We start from the raw sequence: 14795 nt of genomic DNA on the forward strand, positions 1-14795 counted from the left end.
TCTGTTTTTGTCTTGGTTCTCGGGTTTTGGCTGTCGGGAGCCAGCCCTTGTGGGGGGGGTACTGTCATGGTCCTGGGCCATGTTGGCCCAGTATTCTTAGTTTTCTTGTATGTTTGTATTTTTGTTCCCTATTTAGGCCATGTTTCCTGAGTTGCCCTGTTGTGTTGTTCCCTAAGTGTTTTCCCTTCGTGGCTTTTACCCCCTGTGTGCCCCTCTGTGTATCTGTGAGCCCTCGTCTCTCCTTATGTTTTATTCCACGTTTCCCCTGCCCGCTATGTCCAAGTTCTCCCCGTGCTCTCTCCTCCTGTCTGAACCTCTGTACTTCCTGTTTGACTCTGCCCGTCTCCCGTCAGTGTTATGTTCACCCCGCCCTGTCTCGTTATGGTTATCTGTGTCAGCTGTGTTCCCCGTGTGTTCCCACTTTCCTCGTTAACCCCTGTGTATTTCTGTCTGCGTCTCCCTCAGTTCTGTGTCGTAGTCTCCCTCATGCTGTGTGTGATTCTCCCAGTGGTTCCTGGTATAGTTTATGTTTAGCTTTCCCAGTTTAGTTTAGTACTGTTTTTGTGTTTCACCCTTTGCCAGCATTAAAGCTGTGTTTTTGAGTTCACGTTTTGTCTCCGTGAGTTTGCGTTTGGGTCCTCTCCTGCCTGCCACACAGCCGAATCATGACACATTCACTCTCCATTTCTGCGTCCTGTCTGACACTGGAGGATTAAAACAATGCTGAACTTAAGGCTGGGTATCTTCATGGCCATGGTTAAAGATTAAATCTACAGGACTTCTGCTCCTGTAGAGTTTTAATCTCCTAAGACCCCAACTCTTCCAAGGCATGCATTTTTAATTTCTCTTTGATATTTGGCGAAATTGGGACCTGATTTTTGTTTCTGACAAAAATGAGATGCACATATGAGGATATTCCTTTAAAATTCAATAGAACAGAGGCTGTATAATGTCCTTGTAAGTGGATATCAGGCCCTTGTAGAGCAAAATTTAGTATTTTGGTCTAGACAACCCAAAATGTGATGTCCACAAATGTGGACAACAGGTTCTAGGAAGATAAATCCTAGAACCTGTTGGACAGAGACCTCTGCCCTCTTCATTAAATGTAATTTAGGCTAAAAATATTCCTGTTACAACTCAGTTAGCTCAATTAGTTGTTTGATTTTAAAAATAATTTCTAAATGATGTATTTAAATAAAAAAGCATTGATCAAAGACAAGGCTCTCAACTGCACTCACAAAACACTACCAAGTAATAAAGGTTTCATAAAGGTATGAAAACTATTTCAACAGCTAATGACATACAGCTTACTCACATCTTAAAATCAGGACTGAGTCTTTATGATGGACCTAAGTACAGTTATATCACCAGACAGTAATGAATTCTCAGTAAGCTGCATATGATACAAATCATAATTATGTTGCCATTCCCTCGTTTTTAATCTGGCAGATAAATAAAGTTGGAGAAGTTGTTCTGTGTGAATAATGTCTTTGGTCGCAAAGATGAGCGTTCTTCACTTTCATGACAGAAACAGGATGCATGCTCACAAAGTGAAACCATGATGCAGACTGTGAGCAGTGAAATGTTTTTCACCTCAAAGTCTGTTTTGAACCCTGGCAGCTTTGTGTTGATTGCTGAACATAACTCAATTTTAAGGCTTTTATTTTTTACTATATTTGTGTTATTTTTCCATCTAATTGCTGCATTTTAAGAGGAAATCAGTGCACAGACTCCTCTGGTCAGAAGTTATTTTTTAATTCCAAAAAGAAAAATGCACGATGAGCTTATAAATTACACCTCGTTGCTCAGATTAAAACTCTGTTTCCACACATATTTGGCTTCTGATTTCTTACAGACAATAGTCGGGGTCATTTATTAGCTCCACCAGTGAGATGTTTCATATGTAAGATTCTCTCTTTGTCTGAGGCACAAAGCATTATGCAATATTTAAGGCACATAAATTACAAACAGAAGAAAAAGTCATAAAACAAATCTATATCACAGAACTGTTGTTTTTCTTCTTCCCCTGTCACTGGGCTCTCAGAGCCACCACATTAAATATGAAATGATATCACCGTGTTGGTGTTGTTCCAACAACATCATGAAAATATCAGTGCTCCAAGGTTGTCCATGCAACTGATCATTCATGTTGTTTTAACTCAAGAAGAAGGAATGGTCAAAGGAGAGGTTTCATTGTCTCCAATTCCTTCTATCGGAAAGCCACTGTGGTGCACAAGCTTTCTAAAGCCCGTTGGGAAAACCAGTTCAAGAAGTTTTGTTTCCCAAATCTAACCAAGCCTAAATCTAACTGCAACTGAAAACTGGAAACAACCAAGTCTGAAGGAAATAATTGATCCTTTTCTGTGACTGCACTCAAGACAAGAACCCTAATTTTCTAAAAAAAAAAAAATCATTAGCATGGATAAGTGAAACCAGTGTGGATGTGAGTTAAACTAACATTTTTTCCACACGCCTGAAGAGAGCGACTCCTCAGGTTGTATAAAAGTCTGCGTGCCGTGGACTGCTGTCACACACAGGATTGTGGATTGCTTGGAGCCCAAATGCAGGATGCAGGAGACAGAAGTGAACATAAGCTCAACTGTTGATGGTGTTGAATCCAAAAGTCCAAAAAAAGAGATTGAAGGCAGGAGACTTTCAAGAAATACTAGAAACCACAGAAATAGGAAACACGAAGCTACTTTGAAACACATGAAGACAAAGATGAGACTGTTAGAAGGAACTGAATGGAAACACTGGTAATGTCACTAAATATAAACCTAAAGTCATCAGAAACTAAAGCTAAGAACTGAAGTCACAAATAACAAGGCTCATACACACAAGGTTAACAAATAGTATTATTAACAGAAAACTAAATACTGACTAAGCAATGTATACAGAAGCCAATGAAAACCCAGAAGAAGGATGGACTAATACAAACTTAAAACCGCGGGTTTAACGCTGAGACGTCCAGACAAGGATGAAGGCCGTCGTTTTATCACCTGTATGCTATGAATGTCTCTGCAGTCGGTGTGAGCTCCGTGCCAGTGGTGTCGTCTGGCTTCAACAGAATGTTTTCCAGATGGAAAACCTTCATCTCTCCCACAGGACACGAAGAAAAGCTTTACTAAAAAGCAAAAAGCTACACCTGAAGCTCTGGACAGGATCACAATTAAGCCAACTGTCCATGTCTGTGTGTGAATGTGCGCTTGTGGTTTATCTCTGGAGGTTAAAGTGAGACAGAAAGATCTGGAACAGCGCCCAGATAACTTCAACATAACTATCAAGTTCAAATTCATTTTAGGTTTATTTATGTAGCACGAGGTGTCAACAACCATCAGCTCAAGGGACTGTTGTATAGTAAATTAAAGACGGTACAATATTACAGAGTATCAGAACAGTCCTTAGTGACAGTAGTGAGGAAGAACACGCTTTCAACAGGAAGCAACATGGTGGCTCTTACTCATCAAATCAGAGACTAATGCCATCTCACGGTCCCTCTTACAACCAGAGCTTTCACTACAGCATTATTATAGTCAAAAGGACAATTTTTGTGACAAAAATATTTTGATATGTATGAAAAAAAATCCAAAATCTGACAAAATCTAAATATTTATAATAAACAATAATTTAATGCTATGTTTTGAGAATGGCATGGTTTTGTTTAGTGATAACATAAAGCCCGATGACAGTGGTGAATAAATGGTATATCAAATGAGAAAACTCTGTGGACACATCTGCCTACATCTGGCTGTATTAACGCTGAGAAAAATAAACTGGAAGAAACAGCCATAAATTCATATCAAACCCTGACAGTGTCTGAAAGTCTTCAGTGATACAAAAAAATGACCTTAACCTGGACCTCAACAAGTGCAACAACAAGTGATGAGCAGTAGTGTTGTGTTGAATGGCACATCATTATACTGCAGCTCTCACACAGGGTCATCGGTGTTCATCTGAATTCAAGCTACAGTGTCACATTCGCGTATTACAAATCCAGATAAAAAGAATTGTTGCCTAAATTATTGCAAAATGGAAAGATGGTAAAAACGAGACTGCACAGGTGCATGTCCTGTTACCAAAGAAGCAGCAAAGATTCTTACTGTAAAAACTCCAGTCCAAAGTTTACAAAAATAACACTCTTATGTGTAAAGATTCATACGAGAATGTGACATTTATGTGACGTTTAAAGGAAAAGTGGCTTTTTAAATGTTCAGCAAGGATGGATGGATGTGCAGGAGTGTCAAACACATTTTACATCTTGGGCCACAAACAGCCCACTGTGACCTCAAGTGAGCTGAACCCATCAAACTACATGAAAAATGTGTAAAGTTACAGGAAACCTTCTGCAAGTTCATTCGGTTCAGAATGTCAGTACACACTGTCCTGTGATTATAACATATAAAGGTGGGTTGTTGTTTTTAATCATATCATTTTTTTAGACTGTGAACTCACTGTAAAAACAAACAAAAACACATCTTTCTGTAGTAGACAGTGAAAAAACAGGAACTTTAATGTCATTTAATTAAATGAGACACAGTCTGTATCAACTGAAAAAGCTGTAAAATATATGAAAATGCAGTTAAAACTTTTAACTGATTGGAGTCTTTGCTGGGCGGAGTCTGGCCCCCAGCCAGATGATTCAGATCTGTATTCTAGATGCTAAATGCCTTCTTGCCTTAAATCTTAGTCATACATGGCATAAACAGCATCACAGCGAGGAGCGGTAAAAGTTTGACATTGATTTGAGGCTTTCAGTGTTAATTTAGTCATTTTTGTCATGAGACTTCACAGGAGCAATGGTTAATGCATAACCAGTTGTGTTTGTAATGGATTGTGGTGGTTTGGAACCAAATGCATGAGGTTGGAGGCAGAAGTATAGTCCAAAGATGCCAACAGAAATTCAATAACACGGGGAATAAGGAAAGCTGTAGAGAGGGGATATGGTGTACAAAGAAACATAACAGCCACTGTGACAAAGACAAAGTGGAAGAAAAAAATATTTATATACAGAGGGACAGGCCAACAGAAGAAATGAAGACAATCAGGACAATTAGGGGAGACAGGCAGGAAGCGAAACTAACACGCGAAACAAAAGAAAACACGTTTTCTGAGTCTTTGAAACAAGTCAGAGGGAGGCACGTGGAAATTGGGAAACATGGGAAGTGTGGAGGAAAATATGACTTAGAATAACAGACAAGGGTTAATCCACAACCTTCAACTTATTACTAGAAACTGAAATGTGAAAACAGCAAGAGACTTGATAAAATATCATAAGAATGATAAGAAATCAAAAAGAGGACATCCCAAAATGAATCAAAAACATAGAGCACTGGAATGGCCTCAAAACCAGCAAGAAAACACTTTAAAAACTCACATCCAGAAACTGTAAAGCAATTCAAACCTCGGGGTACAAAAGAGGGGTTGTGCCCTGAGACGAAATCGATATTAATCAAGCTTCAGTAAATAGCTACTTAAATCATCCATCTATCCATCGATGGATAGATGGATGGATGGATGGATCGATCGATCGATCGATCGATGGATGGATGGATGGATGGATAGATAGTCAGTCTTACTCTTAAACCAAAGCGATTATTGCCTAAACCTGAACAACCAGCAGGTGAAAACAAATCTAAACTGTGACTTCATAGTCTTGTGATTTACATCACCACACTTAAACTCTCTTTAAAACAAGTTTAAAACAAGTTGTATAAACATCGGTTATAGCTTCATAGCAGTCATCCAAACAATGTTTACAGCTGTACCAGATATTTTCTGGTGGCCTGAGGAGCATTTCTGCTCTGTTGACCTTTGGGATTACTCAACAGCACGTGACAGAAAACTACACAACCCACAAGGACACCTCTTTTTTCTCTGCAAGGCAGAGGACGCAGTGTAATGTGCAATGATTTAAAAAGATAGAGCTCTTTCATGTTTTTCTATGACACTTGACATAAATGTATTTATTTCAAACTCTGTGATATCTTTGTATTTCTTTGTTTAAGAGTAAAATCTGAGGGACACAGGCCTGGACAGGTAGGGAAAAATATGTATTCTCTGACCAGTTGGTGAGTGGTTGGAGCTGGACAGGAGGGGCTTGTGGCAATGCGGGAACTGCACAAACATCCACCTTATTGTTCTGGAAAGGCCGGAGTGCCATGTCCCCCATAAACTGCTGGATTGTCTGCAAACAATTGTTGCACTTTTTCTACTAGTGGTTGAAGTAATCACAAGGGGCTGCAACAGTTAGCAACTGCCAGCAACCTCCTGCAACTACTTGCCAAGTGGTTGTGGAATACACAATTTTCTCCTACAACCAGGAGTCCTGGTTGCCAAAGGATCACCAACTGGTCTCTAGGCCTCAGGGACTGGGGCTTTGGTATTGATTGCACAGTGACTGACAGCAAACCTCAACAACCACTCACCACTGACTGGGGAATATGCATTTTTCCCTTGCAACTAGTGGTTTCCAGATGGTTGCTAATCAGTGTCTTGGCCTGTGTGACTGGGGCCCAAGCTGTTTTGTTTGTGCCTGGCCTTGTACATTTGTATGTGCTTTGAATGGTGAGGTTTTGAGGGTAAATCCATGACTATAGCACACTTTGGAAGCTTATGTTTAGGTAACCTGATATGGAAGTGGCACAACTTTCATCCCAGTATGCAGTAAAGAGTCTTACTGTATACAGATAACAAAATTTTAATGTTAAGTCAATGTGGTTATGTATAGTGACTCTGGCTCCCTTAGATATCCATCCACCCATCCATCGTAGGGACTTATCCCAGCTGTAATAGTGCAGTGGTAATGTATTTGCTAATAAATGACTAATGTCACTCTTGTTCTTGTCTTCTAAATTTCTATATGGACTGTGGCCACAATAGTCATAATAGGAAACTCTGATACAGTGTGGCTGTTGGTTTGGATTAACAGAACGGCCTGGGATGGAGCCACATTCCCATTTTGAATTATTGTTTCAGGCCATCCCTGTGTGCAATACACAGTATTTACTAGCTGTTTATAGAGTTATATAAATGTAACAGTATTTATGTTGTGTGTGATTCCACTTGTCACGATAAACACAATTTGTTATCCGTGTATGTGTGACACTGTATTGTCTCAATGGCGCCCTCTCTCAGAGATGGTGGACAAAAGTCAGTTCATGAGAGATGTGTGTTATGGGCACAACTAGTAATGCATGTGTCTGCTATACGACACTGTAAATGATTTAACTGTTAGTACGAAGAGTTTAAGTGGACAGCTGAGCTTTTAAAGTGCTAAAAAAAATCTATATAACAGAATAATAGACTCGCTAAGCTAAGTGCAAAGATTCTGAGCTTCTGTGACGTGCTGTTCTTAGAGCTGCCCATAATGAGCCAAATATCGGACCAGGACATATTCTGACTTTATCCAGGTACGCATTTACACATTATTTTATTTGTTATATTATTCCAGATGCACATCTTCACATTAGTGTGTTTTATTATTGGGCATAATGATAATATTATATGTTATATTTTATAGCCAATGTCGAAACTTTGCCAGTTCATGAGATGAGAGATGTGCCTGAGGCAGCGCCAACCTGCCTGAACGAGATTCTGATCTTATCCAGGTACACGCTTTCATAGTTCTGTATTTGTTATATTACTTGCCACAACATTATTTGTTATAGTATTAGACAGTGTTGAAACGTTGGCAATTCAATAGAGACGTGCCTGAGAATGAAAGGTTTGCACGACCAGAACATATTCTGCTCTTATTTTAGATTTTCTATTCATTAGCAAAAGTTATTATGACATGTTGTTTTTTCAGATGACGTTGGACAACAGGACATCATCCCGTGGAGCTCTGCTTCAAAGCCTCCAGCTCAGCGTTTTTGTTGTCACCGTCTTGGTGTTTTCAGCTATGACAGGCAGCTGCCAGACAGGACTGTGAAACCACACACAAGTCGGTCAACAGACATTAACCAGACAGCATGTCTTCTTTTTGGATTTTTTAAAATGTCAATAATTTACAAAATTCGCTTAATGTTTTATTCATTGTGATAATTATGTTGACCAGAAGTGGGCAATATTACCCAAGAGAACGTGATATTACACGTTATGGCAATATCATAAAATACTCAGTAGTACTGAGGCCCTGCGAGGGGCATTTGAGGGTCTTTCAAACTTTTATTTGGACACTGGCTGCTTTTTCACTCATTTTGAGTCCAGTCCTTGCACGTGACCATTTTCACAGGAAGGTTTTGGGGGCTTTTTTGTTTTTTTGTCTGTTGGGCCACTTAACACTGACCTATGAATAACTGAAGCATAAAAGGGAACCTCACTTAGGGGATGAGCCACTGTTGTGGCTACGCATAACAACAACTCAGCACAGACACAAACAGTTTCTTTACACTCTGTTTGCTTCATTTACAGCCTGTCACGAAAACATGTCATTTGTTCCATTTCTTTAGCTGAATCTATGAAAAATGTCAATAGCACAGTTTGACAGGCATAAAACAGATTTCTACACAAACAAAATGGGCTATTATTAGAAGACTTGGCATATCTCAACATGGTGTGCAGTGTGTCGGAAACCGGACAAGTGGAGGGCAAACAAAAGCAGTGGTACGCCTAAAAAAGCATCTACAGCAGATGAAGAGTATGTGAAAGTCAAGTCCTTAACAAATGGGAAAAAAATCCAGCAAAGACCTGACACAGGAACTGAGAGATGCATGCCTTCAGTTGATCCATTTACTGTTGGAGCTTCATCAGAAATGGAGCATCAGTGTCAGCAGATCTTATGGAGTGAGGAATCCAAATTGAACCCAATTAAAGTTTTGGAGGTCAAAGAGGTCAGGAGAAGTAAAACAAGGTCTGCAGACATCTGCAAAACACAGCAGAGGATCTGTCATGGTTTGTAACTACGTTCCATTCAGCGTGTTGGAGATCTTCTCAGAAATGATGCAATTTTGAACACAGAAAAGTACCATCAGATACTGATCTTAATTTTTCAGCATGACAAAGATCCCAAACATACTGTCAATGAAGCAAAAGCATAACTTTAAAAAAGAAAACCGCTCAGTGTGAACACTGTTAGTCATGCATTGTCCTCCCCAGAGTCTCTCAACATCATTCAAGCCGAGTGGGATCATTTTGACAGAACGGAGGAAAAGGCATCGATTGTCTCTAAAGAAGAGACTGGAGTATCTCTGGAGGCTATTCCAGAAAACGACTTAAAGAAATGACAAGAAAGCGGAGAAAGGTGACAGAGAGAGTTCAGGCTGTGATGAAGAATAAAGAGGGTTGTACCAAATGTTGACATTCATCTTAGAATTGTACAAACTCTGTTTTTGCACCTATATTGCATCTCCTTGCAAAATCGAAGGAGTGAGCAGCTCATTGATTTTAGTATGATCAGCATGCATCTCTCAAAAAGGAGACATCCTCTTCAATTTGTTCCACATTTACTCTGCAATTCATCAAGATGCAATAAAATACTGCTCTTATCACATATTTTTACTTCATCATAATTCATACAATAAATCTACTTGCTTTTAAAAGCAAGTAGTGAAAAAACAAGAGGAGTGTGTGGCATTATTTCAGGGACAGTGTGGACCCAATAATGGTTCCCGGATATTCTCTTAAACCTGGTTGTTACTCGCTTGTTTAAAGCTCATTATAAAAGAAAGGGTCCAGGAATGCAGCCGTGATTACAAGCAATAACTATGAGGTCAGAAAATAAGCTCCATGGCGTCACGCTGGACTCCTCTGAGCAACAAGAAAACACCCACGCATCCCCATACACACTCAAACGCCCATTAAAAAAACAGCAGAGCAGGCATACCGCTCTGAGAACAGGAAAAGCCTTTTTTTCTCGAGCACCTGCAGCATTCAGCTCAAATACTCACCTGTGTCACTCAGGTTCCTAATCCTCCTCTGAGTCAGCTGAAGGGGTGGGGGAATTTCGAGAAGCCTTACCTTCATCTTGTGATGAAGCAGATATGGGAACAGATGAGGCCGGATTAGAGAGCACAGTGTGCCAAGACCGGGAAGTGAACCCCGCAACTCTGTTGGAGGAGCTGGGAATTTAAGCCGGTGTCTAGCCACAACAGATACAGAACAGACCCATGCAAAAGACTGAATCCAGTGGATTTCTCATGTTCTCTGGTCACTTGCATTATTTCTCATATACCTATGAAAAGAGGAAAAAAGTCTTTTTTGATGTTAAAGAGGAGCTTAAGTGGAAATGATGAGGAAGTTTAAGACCTCAGGCAGAAGGCTTCATCCTGCATCTCTGTAACTTTTTTAAAGGGCCAGCCAACTTTGCTCTCTTCCACAGAGAATGAAGGTCCAGACAGAGTTTCTCTTACCAAGTGGAAAACATGGAAGAGATGTGCAGATCAGTTTGTAACAAAGGAATTAAATGCATCTGACTTTTTGTTCAACTTTCTGCTTATTTGGTTGCAACGTAGTCCTCCACATATATAGACTAGTAAGCAGCATGTTAAGTCATTTATGTGCATGTAAACTGCTTTGTTGCATGGTAAGCAAAGCATGTAAGACACAAGCATCAAAGCAGGAGGTTGAGAGTCTGAGTCACCCTTAATTTTTCTTTCTTCTTTGTCTTTTTTGGTTCAACACAGAAACGTTTGCTGGTAATCGTCACGGTCTGCTGTTTTCTACATGCCTCAACATTTTATCCTAAAAGAATCTGATGGGAAGTATCTGTAGAAGATTTTGGGGAGTTAATCAAAATTAAAGATCACAGAGTGCCTTCAAAACATTTTTGATCTGCTTCACCACCAAAGGGGAAGATTAGAGGATTACTAAAGATACTGTGTAGGGAAATGAACATCTCAAACAAATTTCACAGCACTCAGTCCAACTGATGCTTCAGTCTGTAACAAAATTATGACCCAACATTTGAGCATTTTTGCAGTTATAGTAGAAAGAATGTAACACTCATTATATTACATATTGCAGAAGAAGAGCTACAGAATCAAGGCTAACAACCCTCTCTGTGTTTGGATATGTTATTATTATGTAATTATCTTGACCTCCAAACATGATGCGTTTGTGGTGTTCATCATCAGCTGAAAGATTTATGGAGTCATCTGCAAAGCAGCCAAAAAAACTGTTACCTTTGTGACCTTTGCATCTTTTGTTTAAATTTCTTAGCACCACAAATTAAATTCCTCTGAACCCCAGAGCACTGAACTGGACAACAATGAGATGCACAAATAAAGCTCAAAGTATCTGCATAGATAAGCGAGTACAGCTGTGTCATTTCTGTTTGTCAGTTGGATAAACTGAGCAAAACGCTGCAACAGATTCTCACTCGTCCGCTCCGCCTAATCACAGAAAAGCACACCAGCACAGTCAGGCCGCGACTTCACGGTGGTCTGAGTTATCTGAGGGGAGACACGAAGAGCAGCAGAGACCAGTGATCAGATGTGTCACCCAGTGAACTTTCCATCCTCTCTGTGCGTTTATCTGTGGGCAGATAAACAAACACACATACAGAGATGCTGATATGAAATCAGCCCTTCTCTTCACCGCTGTGCTGGAGCATCTGAGAAAACTGAGCTGAGATCAGACCACAGAGTGGAGACGTTTGATCTCTGTTTTTTTATTTCAGTTCAAATTAAATAAAGCTGCTGATTCCTGCACAGCTTCTGTTTTGCTTAAATAAAGTCTGTTCTGATTCAATGATTTTCAGTGTCTCACTGGAAGCTCCAGAACCTCTTTTTGCACACATCTTTGCATGCAAGTCTGGCTACTTTTTGCTGTATTTCCTCTGAAACAGCCCACATAAAACCACAGATTTAATTATCCCGATACTGCAAAATATGCTGACTGTGTTGTGGTAATTTGTCTTATTTTCCACTGTTCTTGTTGACAACTGGTTACAGAGAAAGAGCTAGAGGCCAGTGTCAGGCAAGTGGAAGCTGGCTGCTTAGAATCAAGAGTTAAACTGTGTTGTATAATACTAAAAAGAAATATGAATGATTAGTTTTGCAGACAAACAGCTTTGATTTGAGCTACAGAGGGTATGTAGGTCTTTACTTATTCATGCTACACACAAAACTCCGGCTGAAAGCCTGCAGCATCAGAAATGGTGTTACAACAACTTCTACTTAAGACGATGTCTCCCCAAACTGGTCCACAGTGCTGTCAGGCTACAAAATAGTGATTTATCATTCTGAAGGTGAGTTATAAATAATTTACGCTACACATTTTAGCTCACAGGGGGCTCCTTTATCATTGCTTTTTAGTCTATTCTTCATAATGTTGGAAATGGTGACATCATTTAGATGAAAAGTGATTTGTACGTGCTGATTTCTAACATAAACCATGGGTTAGTTACCATGGAGATTTACCCAGGTAACAGCTGCATCACCTTTGTGGGTGGCTTGCTAAACCTCAAAGCCTTCTTAGCAGCACAGGCCTCTGGACAAAGAGTTTCCCCGTCTCCAACAAACCAACTAACAGCACACTGAAACTAGAGTTCAGCTTTTTCCCAATCAAATCCGGTAAAAATGATTTATCTGCAACTGTTCTGTGGTTGGTTTGCTTCCTCTTGCAATGCAAGCATTTTAAAGTGGGTCAAATCAGCCCACGAACTCTCCCAACATCATCCACAGGCCGAGCATGTGCTGCGTGGGACGTGGCACATACATTTTGTGTGATCAGAACCCAAACGGAAATCACGCCGGTGCTAAAACCTGTACACAACAGTTTCACTTGCACTGTGTCCTCAAACAAATTCACTTCAAAGGATTCCAACTAAACTTTAAACTCTTATGATTAAAGCTACATTCAGCTGCTCCCTTATTTGAAAGAGGTCAGCCCGGCAGAGAGCTTTGCATGTTTGATTTGGCAGATTTTTACAGTGACCTTCCTGATGCAACCCCAGAAGCATTTGGGTCTCCTCCCAGAACCAAACCAAAGACCTTTTGCTTGTCAGATGAACACGTGAACTGCTACAGTAAAGAGCCAGAAGCTACATTTATCAGAAGCAGCTAAACATTTTTTTTCTGTGAAAAAATGCTTCAACAACTGATTTTTATTTGTTTTTTATCCTTATGCTTCCTTTGTTTCCTAATTATGTCCTATAAAAACACTGATGAACACACACATTAACCTTTTTGGTTATAATTTGATATCATTTTGAGGAGAAAATTTAAAAAAGGATGAAAAAGAATTAAAAAAAATAGTTTTATTCCCTCAAATGATTAAGTGTATGCACGTAGTTGATACATAAAAGCTATACATGGAGGTAAATACATCGTAAATCAACAGCTGTGGTGTATCAATGATATTTGATCCATGAGTGATTTAATATTTTCATGTTTTCTTTATAGTTAGCATGTTTTTAACCATCCAAGCAGTTTCAAATTAACCACCTTGCAACCGCTCTGACTAATCTTCTACCTCATCTGAGAATCCAGGAACCCTGATAAACCAATACTGACAATTTTGCATTAACAGCGACGGGTCCAAGGCCTTCAGCTTCATTAGACAACAGACCTGAGAGTTTCAGCCGCTACAAAGTAGATATGAAAACCAAACACACAACTTTGATCAGGCTTCAAACACACACCAGTTTCTACACTGTAAAGACAAAAAATTCAGTCCTTCTTATATATTATGTTATGTTATCATGTAAAGGCTCTAATTGCTAGACATTACCTGAGATTGGACTGAGAGAGGATGAGAAAACTGAATGAATTCACCAGCTAAAAAGGTTCAGGCCGGAAAAGGATTAAAAGAGTTGTTCACAAGCAGCACAACTCCAATCACAGTGGTGCTTCATATAACTCATAACTGCGCTCACAGGCGCACAAACGTAAACACACCACAGACGTCAAACTTGCCCTTTTGGTTGTCTCTGGGGTCTCTAAGGTGCTCGTGCAGGTGATGATGTAGTCGGGATAGACGGTGGACCAGCCACTCTCTGTACAGTTCCTGCTGAGGTTGCCTGAAAGAAAACCGACTGGTTTTAGAGCCTTTTAGAACTGAACTAGTAGATTTCATGAAGCCTAACATCAGTGCTGCATATAAAGATATATTGCCCCGATTTTTTTTAATTAAAGCTTCAGTGATATTTGTCCACAGATTTTAGATTTGGATAACTGGAATAACAATTATATAACACCAGTGCAGTCAGATTCACAGCAGCAGTTGCCTGGACAGACAAAAACAAAGTGGAGATGTTTGTTCCTAATCAGAGCGCCACATTTGGAGAAAACCAAACACAACTGTCAGCATGGTGGTGGAGGGCTCATGATTTGGGCTTGTTTTGAAGCCACAGGAACCTGGACACTCGAACAATCAGCATAATGATGACACATGTCCGTTTTTACCCTCTCAAACAGCTCTCATCAGAGGCAGGCACATTCGTAGGCCTCAGTGAGGACTTTTGATACTGAGCAGCTACTGTTCTCGTCTGTGGTGCTGATTGTGGTGCTCGTGTATTAATGCTGTGTGTTTCTGCAGAGGCAGCGAGAGGAGGATAAACCAGCCGCTCACTGATGCTACTGAGGGAAATCACAGAGGGTCGGACAGATGGCGTCAGCCGCTGTGCAAATGATCACAAACATTAACAGAAACAGCTCAAGAAGCACTGGATGGAGACGATAAAAGAGCCACAAGTCAAAGTGAGAAATGGCAGAAAGTTAAAAAAGAAAGAGGTCAAAGAAGTTCTGTTATATTGAAAATACGACAAGTATTAAAGAATTTCAGTGGTAGTAAAAGCAAACATCTTTTCACTTAAGCTTACTTAATCACTCCTTCTTATTAGTGTTGGGACTGGT

General features: G+C 40.0%; 1 protein-coding gene across 1 annotated transcript in view; it reads right to left on the minus strand.

The window, feature by feature from the left end:
- Positions 1 to 14795, minus strand: part of LOC120742760 (vasoactive intestinal polypeptide receptor 2-like) — a 49065-nt gene that overhangs the window by 18755 nt on the left and 15515 nt on the right. The window contains exon 5 of the mRNA XM_040046193.1: positions 13857 to 13960. Within this exon, the coding sequence (XP_039902127.1) occupies positions 13857 to 13960 (104 nt within the window). The remainder of the gene's footprint in view (positions 1 to 13856; positions 13961 to 14795) is intronic.

This window comes from Simochromis diagramma, unplaced genomic scaffold (assembly GCF_900408965.1).
Source record: "Simochromis diagramma unplaced genomic scaffold, fSimDia1.1 OVJJ01000434.1, whole genome shotgun sequence".
Lineage (NCBI taxonomy): Eukaryota > Metazoa > Chordata > Actinopteri > Cichliformes > Cichlidae > Simochromis > Simochromis diagramma.